At 44.2% G+C, this 13,594-nt stretch overlaps 1 protein-coding gene and 1 long non-coding RNA gene across 4 annotated transcripts in view; one reads left to right on the forward strand and one right to left on the reverse strand.

The window, feature by feature from the left end:
- The first annotated feature begins 7,760 nt into the window (after positions 1–7,760).
- The window catches only part of LOC134354981 (AP-1 complex subunit mu-1-like), a 50,619-nt gene continuing 44,785 nt past the window's right edge, over positions 7,761–13,594 (forward strand). The window contains exon 1 of one of the 2 annotated variants that reach the window (XM_063064570.1): positions 7,761–7,896. In XM_063064570.1, the coding sequence (XP_062920640.1) occupies positions 7,855–7,896 (42 nt within the window). In that variant the 5' untranslated portion in view covers positions 7,761–7,854. Of the gene's footprint in view, positions 7,994–13,594 lie in introns of both variants that reach the window. The other variant, XM_063064572.1, reaches the window with a different exon arrangement.
- The window catches only part of LOC134354982 (uncharacterized), a 51,657-nt gene continuing 48,932 nt past the window's right edge, over positions 10,870–13,594 (reverse strand). Inside the window, exons 3-4 of one of the 2 annotated variants that reach the window (XR_010019943.1) lie at positions 13,083–13,195; positions 10,870–10,992 (exon numbers count right to left, since the gene is read on the reverse strand). This is a non-coding gene — a long non-coding RNA (uncharacterized LOC134354982). Of the gene's footprint in view, positions 10,993–13,078; positions 13,196–13,594 lie in introns of both variants that reach the window. The other variant, XR_010019944.1, reaches the window with a different exon arrangement.

Raw genomic sequence — 13,594 nt, forward strand, 5'->3', positions numbered from 1 at the left:
TTCACATCCACAGAATTTCCTGTCTGTTCCTCTGACTACAGTGTGGCTTATTACCATCAGTCCCCTCTTCTCCCCCTTTCCTTTCTGTACCACAGACCCATGATCAGTGCCAGTAACCTGGTCTCTGTAGCATTCCCCTGGGAGGTCCCCCATAACAGTATCCAAAACGGTATACTTATTATTGAGGGGAATGGCCACAGGGGTGCTCTGTGCTAACTGCCTATTCACCTTTCCATTCCTTTTCCTGACGATCACCCAGCTACCCACCTCCTGCAGCTTAGGGGTGACTACTTCCCTGTAACTCTGATCGACGATCTCCTCAGTCTCCCGTGCAAGTTGAAGGTCATCCAGCTGCTGCTCCAGATCCCCAACACGGTCTTGAAGGAGCTGCAGCCAGATGCATATCATGCAGATATAGTTCCCTGGGAAACTCTGGAACACCCAGGACTCCAACATCTGGCGTGAGGAACACACAACAGCCATTTAAACTACACTATGTACCCCTGACACAGTAAGGAAAAAGGGAAACTTAACAGAAACTTATCCCGATAACTCACACAGAGCCAATGCCTCTTCTGAGACAGAGCGTCCTTTGAGCAAAGCCTGACACTCCCACTCTCGCAAATGGCCCACTCCCAACAATGGCCGCTCTGCTTGTCGCTTCTGTACTTTTATTTACTCCTCTTCTGTGCTGCTCCTGCCACTGATTGGGCCATCGGATTGACACCGAGTGCCCGCGAAGCTCTCCTTTTAAACGAGCACCACCCACCTGTGAGTAACCTTTTCACTGTGCGCTACCCCCCGTCACTGATCAGGTGCCATAGCTATAACCTTAACACTGGATACAGGAGTGTTGACAGAACAAAGGTATCCTCGTTATGGATATAAAGTGTTTAGTGGAAGTCTTAAATAGAAAACAGGATATATGCCTGAAATGATAAATGACGATTTGCAAAATCTGCTTTCATTTGTCAGATTCTTTTTTTGTTTTTGCATTATGGAGTCATTTTAAATATGAGTCTGAAGAAATGAAAGGAAATTGAATCATTGTTTAATGAATACTTCGCTTCCTAGACACACATGAAATAATATTTCAGATGCCTGAGGATGAGAAAAACAAAACCACAAGACTTCCAACACCCAAAGAATCTGTAGACAGTACAGTTGAATGGTAGCACTTTTTTTTAATTAACTGAGTGCTGAGGTATTAACATGGATGCCCAGAACTAGATAAAAGCTGGTAATAGTGAGGAAATAACGAATGGGGGAACCGTGGTGATTTGAGAATCCTGCCTTAGATCCCTTGAGTTCTGTTTACCACACCATTCTAAAGGGCAGTGAAATAAGTAGCAGATCTTCGCCTCCCTCTGGTGCTCCTCCCCCTTTTTATGGCCTTCTGTCCTCTCCTATTAGATTCCACCTTCTCTAGCCCTGTATCTCTTTCACCAATCGACTTCCCAACTCTTTACTTCACCCCTACCACCCTTCCCGGTTTCACCTATCACCTTTTGTTTCACCACCCCCTCCAAATCTGACTCTTCATCTTTTTTTCTCCGGTCCTGATGAAGGGTCTCGGCCCAAAATGTTGACTGTACTCTTTTCCACAGATGCTGCCTGCCCTGCTGAGTTCTTCCAGTGTGGTAGTAGATCTTCCATTGTTGCTAAGACTTTTTAAGACCATGTTAAGGAGGTTCTAGAAAGAGATTATACAGAAAATATAAAATCATCGATCGCAGGAGTCCATGCTATCAGTTAACAATCAGTTTGCCCACTCTGCTGGTGATAATGTAAAAACACAGAAGGTAATCACCTCAATGGGATATATCTGTGAGTTGAGTATTTCCACAAAGCATCTGTTTTGCAGGATAAAGATGGCAAAGACTAAGTATCCACTCAGATGGTCAGCAGCAGGCTTATGAGATCTGTTGCAGATATCATTCACTCTTGCTACTGTAATGAAAGGTGCTGTGAATGGGCATCAAGACAGACAGCGTCAGTGGAGAGAGGAAACCAGAGAAGACAATTGAATCCATGGTCTTTTGTCAAAACTAGCAAGGGCCAGAGACAAAACAGGCTTTAAGCATGCACAAAGGTAGAGAAAATATTGGGTGGGAGTTGGTGTGTGCCAGATGAAGGTAGGTGATTGGAGACAAATATGTAGATAGCAGGAGGAATTAAACAAAGGAGAAATAATGACACAAGAGATTCTGCAGATGCTGGAAATCTGGATCAACACACACAAAATGCTGGAGAAACTCAGTAGATCAGACAGCATCTATGGATGGAAATAGACAGTTGACATTTCGGGTTGAGGCCCTTTATCAGGACTGAAAAGTAACAGAACAGAAACTAAAATTTAAAAAGAAGTAAGGGCAAGGGAGCAGCTTGGGCTACAGGGTGATAGATGAATCCAGGTGAGAGAAATAATAATGGGAGATAAAAGTAATTGGTAATACGACAAGAAAAGAAACAGAATATGGGTCTTGAAGAGGTATAAATGGCAACAATGGTGTTCTTATCTGCAGATATTGAATAAACACTGGCGGCTTTAGATCTGAAATTGTTGGCCTCATGAATGAACCTGTAAAACAGCTCACTGAAAGGTGATGCTTATTCCTTGAATTTTCATGGAGCTGTCTGAGAACACTGTAGATGGTTAAGATCAAAATGAATATGAGGCAGAAAATTCATTATTTTATATTTACATCAGTGACTCTTTCAAGAAGCACAAATTGAATATTTCTATAGGGGGCCAATGGCAGGTTTCCATTTGCACAAGACATTCCCATTTTTTCAGTGCGAAAATATGCCCATATTGAGAAGAGATATTTTTATTTGAAAACAATTCAACTTGCCTTATGCTTGCTGATGTAATCTTAACAGTACTGCAATTTCCACCACCAAAGCTAGAGTATAAGATCACAAGTAACCTGATGCCCAACTGCTGTAGCCCTGAAACTCAATAAGATCTCATTAATATATCTCTCTGTGTATGTCTGTTAGCATAGATCAGTACTGTAATGCTCCATTGCTGTAGTTCTGCTTGTTTTAGATGATGCGATTATAATGTCTGTTTTCTGTAGTTTTGACATAATGTAAAACATGATTGTTGTAACGTTGCATTAGGGCTTTCCCAGTAAACCTCAGTATAGAAATATCCTATAGCTACAATTCAGCCAGAGTGAAATAGTAGTAATACTATCCCACTGGTATTGTCATAATACAGCAAAGGATGCCAAAGATACAATGTCTCTCTCTTAGAATAAAAATTGTTATTTATTGAGAGAATACATTTACATGGTCAATATACTCTTCAAGATGACCTTATTTAGGAAATACAAAACAAATATTAATAAAACACATATAAAGCTATTATGCAAAAACATACTGCCTCTCGTTTTTTTTGCACTACCTTACTTCCCATTTTTCTAGTTTCTATTTATGATTTATGATTTAAATTTTTAATATTTACTAATTTTAACTATTTTTAATATCTTTAATATTTAATATTTGTAATCCAGGGAGTGTGAAGCGCAGAATCAAATATCGCTATGATAATACCAATTGTTTGGCGACAATAAAGTATAAAGTATTTTTTCCTGATAATACTTTGTAATGATTGCTGAAATTGAAACATATCTATGGTGTCGTGGAGATTGAAATAAATTATGCCAGGCCTGTCACTGGAGTAGTTAATATTCAGTGAATAATAATATGTTCTTGAAATGATGAAGCTTGCCACATCAAGCCACGGATGGTTTGTTTGGAAATGTAGCCATTCTACAATGAGTTAATCAGGTTTTAATGACATTGCTTGAGGGAAAAATAGCTTCAATACTCTGGAATAATCTTCCAGATTTCTTCAAAATACTGAATGAGATCATTAATGTTGCCCAGAGCTGGTTGGGAGAGAGGGGATGGAGTCAAAAGTGGAAGGAAAAGTGAATTATGATGGAAAAGAAGATCTGCAGGAGGAATTGGAGGAAAGCATGGAGGAGCCACGAGGAGGGAGGGAGGGAGGGAGTTATAAGGAAAGAGAAGAAACTGTAAAGAAAAGCAAGGGAGGACAGTAAGGAAGAAGTTGAATGTATGAGGGAAGGGAAGGAGGAATGGTGAAGGAAGAAAAGAGATAACAAGGGAAGGGGGATGTTCAAAGAATTAATGGGAGGTAGGTCAGAGGGATTGGAGAAAAGTCTGTGAGGGAGGAGTTGCTGGACAATAATGGAGTGAGGGAGTGGGGCAATGCGGGAAGCAGGCAGCGAACAGTAGGGAGGAGGTTTGAATAGAAATGGTGGGGAAGGACAATAGGTAAGGGGAGATGCTGTGAAGAAAGGAGTGGAGGTCAGTGACAGGGCAAAGGGGGAGATAAAGAAAAATAGTGAGGATGAAGAGGTGGGTCAATAAGGGAAAAGGAGGGGCATGGTGGAATGGAATGAATGGCCAAAATTGTATAGATTATAGATTATGAAGACACGCAGTCCTCTTTTATTGTCATTTAGTAATGCATGCATTAAGAAACGATACATTATTTCCTCCAGTGTGATATCATACAGGACAGACCAAGACTGAAAAAACTAACAAAACCACATATTTATAACATATAGTTACAACAGTGCAACAATACCATAACTTGATGAAGAAGTCCATGAGCACAGTAAAAAGTTCAAAGTCTCTCAAACATCCCACATCTCACGCAGACGGGAGAAGGAAGAAAAAATCTCCCTGCCATGCCGACCACAATCCGACTCTGAGTCGTCCGAAAATTTCGAGCTCTGATCAGCTCTCCGACAACGAGAACTGAGCACCATCTCTGTCCGAACGATTTGACCTCAATCTTGGTCGCCAACAGCAGGCAAAGCTGGGGATTTTGAGGCCTTCCCTCCGGAAGATTCCCGACCGCGCAGTAACGACAGCAGCAAACGAGCGTTTCAGAAATTTCTCCAGATGTTCCTCTGTGCTTTCACGTCTGTCTCCATCAAATCAGAATTGTCCACGGCCCCTATTTAACGGAAACAATATCATTTTTCACCAGAGGGCTGCGCACGTGCGGCGCATTGCTCCCTCTCCTCCCGCCGTTAAACAAGGAGATGTAGAGTGAGAAGAGGTTGGTCAGTGAAAAAAGAGAATGGTAAGTCATAGAGCACTAGTCATACATCATGGAATTAGGCCCTTTGGTCTATCACATCTGTGCAATTAAACACTCATCTATATTAGTTCTGACATAATGCAAAACTTCATTGTTGTAACATTACATAGATGCAACATCTACATTACAGGAATCCCAGATCTTATTCTCCTCATATTTCCATCAAATTCCACACCCCCAGAAGATTCTACCAATCACCTTGAGGCAAATTACAGTTGTCAATCACCTTGAGGCAAATTACAGTTGTCAATTACCTTGAGGCAAATTACAGTGGTCAATCTGCATTCTGGGACATGCAGGAAACTTGCACACTCGGAGAGAAAACATGCAAACTCAACACAAACAACACCAGAAGTCAGGAGAGATCCTAGTTCTCTGGGAGTTTGAGGCCACAGATCTCCAGCTACATTCCTGAGCAGCCCGTGTCTGTGGGAGAGGGGGGAGAGGGGAAAGAGGGGCAGTAAACAGGAGGAGCTGTCTGCGAGGGGAGAGGAGGAGGAGTTCAGTGAGACACAGGGAGGAGAGTTCAACAAGAGAAGGGGAGGAGGAGTAGGGAGGGGAAGTTCAGTGAGGTAAGGGGAGGTCAGTGAGGGAAGGTGAGGAGAGGGTCAGTGAGGAAAGTGGAGGATAGATAGGGAGAAGCAGGGCAGTGAGGAGAGGGGAGGAGGGTAGGGAGGATAGGGTGAGTGAAGGAGGACAGGGTCAGTGAGGGAAGGGGAGGAGGAGAAAGAAGATCATTGAGGAGAGGGGAGGAGAGTATCAGTGAGGGAATGGGAGGAGAGGGTCAGTGAGGGAAGGGGAGGGGTTGTGAAGAGACGAACAGTGAGGGGAAGGGAGGAGTGGGTCAGTGAGGGAAGTGGAGGAGGGTAGGGAGGATAGGGTGAGTGAAGGAGGGGAGGAAGGATAGGGAGGACAGTCAGTGAGGGAAGGGGAGGAGGAGGAAGAGGATCATTGAGGAGAGGGGAGGACAGCATCAGTGTGGGAATGAGAGGAGAGGGTCAGTGAGGGAAGGGGAGGGGGTGTGAAGAGATGAACAGAGAGGGGAAGGGAGGAGCAGGACAGTGGGAGGAAGGTAGGGAGGAGAGGGTCTGTAAGGGGAGGAGACTGACGAGGAGAGGGTCTATCAGGGAAGGGGAGTGTGGTAGGGAGAAGAGTGTCAGTGAGCGATTGGGACAACGGGTAGGGAACAGTAGGTCAGTGAGGGAAGGGGTGGAGGATAGAGAGGAGAGGGTCAGTGAAGGGAGGGGTGTAGGGAGGAGAGGGTCTATGAGGGAAGGGGAGGCTGGTAGAAGGGAGAGTGTCAGTGAGGGAATAGGAAAATGTGTAGGGAGGAGACGGTCAGTGAGGAAAGGGGTGGATGGAAGGGTCAGTAAGGGAATTGGAGGAGGGTGGGGAGGAGAGGGTCTGTGAGAGAAGGAAGTATGGTAGGGAGGAGAGTGTCAGTGAGTGAATGGGAGGACAGGTAGGGAACTGTGGGAGGGGAGGAGAGGGTAGTGAGGAAAGGGCTGGAGGGTAGGGGGAGAAGGTCAGAGGAGGAGAGGGTTGGTGAGGGAAGGTGAGGGAAGCGGAGGAGGGGTAGGGCAGAGAGGGTCAGTGAGGGAAAGGGAGGAGGGATAAGGAGAAATGCGTCAGTGAGGAAAGGGGTGTAGGGTAGGGAGGAGTGGGTCCATGAGGAAAGGGGAGGAACACAGGGAGGAGAGGGTCAGTGAGGGAAGGAGTGGAAGGCTAGGGAGGAGAGTCAGTAAAGGAAGGGGTGGAAGATAGAGGAGGGTCAGTGAGGGGAGGGGAGTAGGGAGGAGAGGGTCTATGAGGGAAGGGGACTATGGGTAGGGAGCAGAGCATCAGTGAGGGAATAGGAGGAGGGGTAGGGAAGTGGTCAGTGTGGTAAGAGGAGGAGAGCGTTAGTGAGGGAAGGGCTGGAGGGTACAGAGGAGAGCGTCAGTGAGGGGAGTGAGGAGAGGTTCAGTGAGGCAAGGGGAGTAGAGAGGAGAGTGCCAGTGAGGGAAGTAGAGGGGTAGGGAGGAGGGAAGGATAGGGAGAAGGAGGTCAGTGAGGGAAGGGGAGTAGAGGGGAGAGTGCCAGTGAGAGAAGGAGTGGAGGGGTAGGGAGGAGGGAAGGATAGGGAGTAGGTGGTCAGTGAGGTAAGGGGAGGAGGGTTTGGATGGAGATGGTCAGCGAGGGGAGAGGAGGAGTGGTAGGGAGGAGAGTGTCAATGAGAGGAGGAGAAGTAGGGAGGAGGATCGGGGAGCAGAAGGGAAGGGCACGGAGAGGAAGGTCAGTATTCACAGGGAGGAGGGTCAACAGGGCTGTGAGCGAGGGAACAGACGATTGGTGAGGTAGGGGAGCAAGGTGCGGTGAGACATGGAGTGTGGCAAGGTTGGATGCAATGAGGCTGCAGATGACTGAGGGGGGTAGGTGAGGATAGCACTAGCGTGTGGAAGGGTCGGAAAAGGTCAGATACAGTATATCGGATTGCTTGTGAAGCTGAAATACATTGTATATATATGCAGGCCTTCCTCTATATACATTTCCCGTGTTATCTCGGATATTTACGCATGGATGGGCGCCACTGCTGGAACATGCAGGCTCCCACGATCTCCAGAGCTGTCGGTATCACTGTCCATGACGCGGAGGATGCGGAAACAAGTAAGACAACCCCAGCAAGCCGGCGGGAGCGGGGATCTGGCTTCTGAGCTGCTGCGCGGAACATGTCAGCCTCGGCCGTCTTCGTGCTCGATCTGAAGGGGAAGGTAAGGCCCCGGGACGCGCTCTTGCTGCTGGTTTGTCAGCAACAACTGGGCGGCGAGGAGAGGTTGGGAGGAGCAGGTCCTGCACCTGAGAGCGCAGGTGAGCCGGCGTCAGTTTCTCTCGAGTTTTGCCCATTTCTGCTGCAAGAGAAAATAAGTTTGCAGCAACGGGTTTCGATGGATCGGCAGCTCTTTGTTTGGGTCATTCCAAAGGAGTTCCGAAGAGGGCGTTCTTTTCCAGTGAAATGGAGCAAAAGTTACGGCTGGAATTTAGTTTAAAGCTACAATTATAGAGATTAGTTCTTATCATGGCTGTTTCTCGGGGCCCAGCTTGTCTTTCCCCAGCCTCTCGGTGATGTCCGGATGACTGATTAGTTCCTGGGGACTCGCCGGTTTCCAGGGAAGGAAAATAACAATAAATACATTCCAAACTCGCAAACTGCAGCTTTTGGTTTTGCTGATCACACTGTTAAATTCTGCGGGTTTCTTGCCCTGTGATTAGTGTAGAGCATATTAAGCACTCTACGGATTGCTATCCTGTAATCCTACTACAGGTAAAACCTGTTTACATTTCCCCCTGCCGTCACTTTCTAAAGGCGGGGTTGGGGTTGTGTGTGTGTGTGTGTGTGTGTGTGTGTGGGGGGGTGCTCTGGGGTTGAATGGCGAAGGAAACAGCTCATGCTGGGCAGGTGGGGAGGGGGACGGTGGTGGAAGGAGGAAAGGTGATGGATGGGCCAGTCGTCTCCATCCAGAACTGGTTCTGTTCTGCGTTTTATATTTTGCAAATTCCTACCCGCACCAGTCTGTCAAAAAAAAAGAAGCAGTGGTGCTGGGACCTGAAACAAGAGTGCACTTGGATCTCAAGATCCCGATGCAAGTAATGAGGACGAGGTTAGAAAGAGTTTTTGACTGGTTATGGGGGTTAGTGTTGCAGGAGAGATAGAGGGAGTCTGCAGCCATTGAATCCCTCTGTCCCGTTCATAAGGGTCCACAACACTGCCCCCCACATTCAATGAGATTATGTCTGCCCCCTCTCCTAGTTCACCATAAATCTCAATTCTTTGATGTGTCTACTTCCTCTTAAAATACCCTCAATGATTTAAGGTCCACAACTCTCCTGGGCAGAAAATTCCAGAGGCTGGCTACACTGTCCCCTAGTTCTGCAGGTGTAAATATGTTCTTTCATTTAAGATTGTCCCACTTGTAAAAACATCTTGATATCCATCTTTCATACTCCCCAGTGATCCTACATGTTTCATTCTTCTCAAAGAACATAGACCGTTCAATTCCGTCATCCCAAATATCATGACCAAATAAACCATATCATTCCTGGTTTTGAAATGTTCATTTGACTATCATCATCATCAACAAAAGAGAGAGAAGAGATCCAAATTTCTGTTATTTCTCTGTGTAATTAAACACTGTGGAACATCAATTTCTGAACGGTACAGATCCAATTATGTGGGCCGGTGGTGTAGTGGCATCAGCACTGGACTTTGAGGCGAGTGGTCCCAGGTTCAAATCCGACTGGCCCTTTGCACACTTTCCATCCATGCTAGGTCGAGCATTGAGCTAACAACTCCATCTTGTAAAAAACAAGCAAATGCTAAAGCAATGGCAATAAAATGCCGCCCGATGCACCACAAGGCGTGAAAAGGAACAACAACAGCAGATCCAATTCTCATCACATGGTCTCCTTTGGCAGGGGAGCTGCAAAGTGTTGCAAGCTTGGCATTAGCCTCCCCACCACTGAGGAGATCTTCAAAAGGTGATGTCTCAAAAAGGCAACATCCGTCTATAAGGACCCCTATCATGTTCTCTTCTCATTATTACCAGCAGGGAGGAGGTATAGGAGCCTGCAGACACACACTCAACATTTTAGTAACAGATTCTTCCCCCTGCCATCAGATTTCTGAATGGACAATGAACCCATGAACACTACTTCATTATTTTTGCTTTCTTTTTGCACTACTTACTTATTCAAAAATATACAGTATACAATTCTTATTGTAACTTTGTATATTTTATGTATTTCATTGTACTGCTACAGAACAAATTTCATGACATTGCTCCTGATGTGCAGTGCCCAGCTCAGAATGTATTGCTCAAAATAGGACCTAATCACAGCTTCAAATGATGGCAAAATAACTTACACCTCTTTCTGCCCCAGCTCCTTTGAGATAAAGAACAAATTAGCTTTTCAACTTCTTTTCGTCTTCCCATCAAGGCTTAAGTAAAAGAAATGCACAATCTTTTACAAATCTCTGATCATTCACAGCTGTGACAATTGTGTCATTTACTACTGTATCTTTTAGTTAGTTTCCCCATTTGCCATCGCCAAGTCATGTCTTCTACCATTGTGATTTCCTTAGTTTATAATTGAGACGCTGATTTCAGGTTGAGCTGGATATCTTTCAATACCTTGATATAAAATTCCATCAGATTGTGATCACTCTTCTCTGAAGGACTTTAATCACCAGATTATTAACTAATGATCTTTCATTGCATAATACTAGATGTAAAAATGCCTGTTTCTTTGATGTTTCCTCAGAATACCATTCTCAAAAATCATTTCTTATACACTCCTTGAATTCATCCACCACAATATTACTGCTTATTTCGTCTATATGTAGGTTGATGTCCTTCACTAACCAATATCTTGTATTAATATTGTAACATGTGCCTTTGAATTCTCAATTTATACCCACTACAATATAGATCCTGTAATAAACACCCACCTATGTTTTATTTCTCCCACTATTAATGGGCAACATCCAAACTGATTGTAATAAATGATTGTTTTGAACTAAGGTTTCTCTTTACTGCCTTTATCCTATATTATTTTATCAGGGCTGCCACTTTTTCCTTTTTTTTATCTTTGCCCAGTCCTTCTACGAGGGGTGATTAATAAGTTCGAGGCCTAAGGTAGAAGGAGTCAATTTTAGAAAACCTAGCATATTTATTTTTCCTACATTTACACACTTAGTCCAGCGGTCATGGAGCATACGGATCCCTTCTTTGTAGAAGTCAGCGTCTTGGACCTCCAGAAAGTGGTCCACAGCAGTGGCGAACAGCAGTGGCGATTGATAAGTTCGTGGCCTAAGGTAGAAGGAGATGAGTTATTAACTTCAAACTTTCTGCATTTTCACTCAAAGAGTTGAACTGCATGTGCATGTAACAAAAGCTGTGTAACTAATCTCCTTCTACCTTAGGCCACGAACTTATCAATCACCCCTCGTAAAAGTTATGTCTTCTGGAATATTTAATTCCCAGTTTTGGCCACTATGTCTTTGTAAAGGCAGTTGCATCATATACAGTTGTTTCTTTTTACTTATGTGCTGTGTATTAATCTTTTTTTTTGCAGAGCCCGCATATGTTCGGATAAGATGCCTTCAGTTCTATCTTTGTATCATTTCCCCTTGATTCTAACTGGAGATATACTCATGTGTTTATGTGCTCTGTTACTTCTTGTCACTTTCTGGTTCTATGTTCCCAGCCTGCACTATTGCCTTGCCCTTTTTCTCTTTAACTTCCAAATTCCCCCTCCCCAGAACCTTCCCCTCTGCTACCCGACCATCCACAATATCAGGTTTAAAACATTATCTACAATCTTACATACAGTATTCAGTTTTAATGGACAATAGTTCCAGCCCAACAAGGTGTAGTCTGACCCAAATGAACAGCTTCCTTTATTCCCAGTACAAATACCAGTGAACCGTGAATTGAATTCCATTCTTCTACACCTATCTTTGAACCAGATATTTAACACTCTGTTCTCATTGACTCCATGCCAGTTTACATGTAGGATAAAGCTAATTGTGTCCTAATCTAATATTTATTAGCTTTATGCTTCTTCTTGTTAATTTGAAGCTCAGAATCAGTAGATCCTTTTCCTTTGCCATATCCATGCTTACAGTTGCTATGATGACAGTAACTGACCCATGAAGAAGGTTATCAAAAATTACAGGAGAATCTTGATTGAGTAAGTGGGCCAAGGAACGGCAAATGGAGCTTAATTTGGATAAATCCAAGAATTACCATTTTGGAAAGCCAAATCCAGGTAGGACTTTCACAGTGAATGGAGGGCCCTGAGACAGGGAGATACTGCAGCACAAGTACATGGTTTACGGAAAGTGGAGTCACAGGTAGACAGGGTGGTGAAGAAGGCTTTTGGCACATTGACCTTAATCAGTCGGGGCATTGATTATAGTATGTGTGAGATCATGGAGTGCTTGTACAGGACACTGATGAGACCACACGAGGAGTATTGTTTTCAGTTTTAATTGCCCTACTATAGAAAAGATGTCATTAAACTGGAAAGAGTAAAGAAAATATTTCTAAGGATGCTGCCAGGACCTAAAGGACTGAAGCATAGGAAGATCTGGGCGAGGTAAGATTTTACTTAGAGCGTTGGAGTCTGAGAAGTGTTCCCACAGCAGTGTATAACAACATGAGCATAGATAGGGTGAATGTACTCATTCTTTTCCCCAGAGTTGGGGAATCAAGAACCAGAGGGCACAGGTGTAAAGTGAGAGGAGAAAGATTTAAGAGCAACTTAAGGGACAACACCTTTACACAAAGGGTACTATCCATGTGGAACCAGCTGCCAGAGGAAGTGATTAGGGTAGATACAACAACAACTCTAAAAATACAGTTGGACAGGTATATCGATTGGAAAGGTTTAGAAGGTTGTTGGTCATAAGTTGACAAATGGGGCTAGCTTGGATTGGACACCTTGGTCAGTAAAGACCAGTGGGCTGAAGGGCCGGTTTCCATGCTCTATGACTCTATCACACTCCGATTGCCTCTCTGGTTCTCTTATCCATGCACTGGACAGAAAATAGTCTTTGGGACCCGTGTCCTTGCTCAGGGAAATATCCACACTACTGAGACACTCAGTCATCTTCAACGTACCTGACTCTATCATCTGTTTGCCTGGAATTCATAACCAGTGCTGTACTCTTGTCACAGTGAGTGATTTCCAGGAACAAAGAGAAAACACATCAAGGAATCACAGGCTCCTCAAACAAAAGTAATATCCCTACTGGGAATGTTATTTTTCCCTACTGACTCGAGAGAATATTACTTGGTCGTGACCATGCAAAATAGAGAAGGAGGAACTAGGAGGTCATTGAACACCTTATACTTCTGTGATGTGACCATGTGAAAATAGTTTAGAACCTACCTACCTTGTTAACCACTAAATGCCCCGTCTGTGACATGGTCTGTTGATCCCACATGGAACATTTCAGCCATCTCATAACCAATGGAACAGAAGTCATATTTCACTGCAAGGAACTACCTAAGAAGAAGACAGAGAACTTAAAAACTTAAAATAAGATGTTCAACTGAGGGTCAGTTTGGCATTATATGGATGTAAAAGATCCCATGGACTGTTCATTGAAATGCATTGAAGTTTACTTCACTGTGCTTCTCCCAACTTCAATAGATCATCTGGTCATTGTTGTTTTGCCATTTGCAACAACGTGCTCTGCACATATTGGCCTCTTTGTATTCTAAAGTATTTTTGTTTACACCAAATTGGCACAAACTAAGGTCAGTAAGGTACTCCGCCAGTTTAGGCTGCTTATTAAATTCTTTCCATCCATGTTTGTACACCAAGAGAGTTAAAAATGTAATTGGTAGGGCTAAGCAGATTGAAGATCCTTTCTCTGGAAGGCAGACTAAAAGGATAGAGGTC

This window comes from Mobula hypostoma, chromosome 12, assembly GCF_963921235.1.
Source record: "Mobula hypostoma chromosome 12, sMobHyp1.1, whole genome shotgun sequence".
Classification (NCBI taxonomy): domain Eukaryota; kingdom Metazoa; phylum Chordata; class Chondrichthyes; order Myliobatiformes; family Myliobatidae; genus Mobula; species Mobula hypostoma.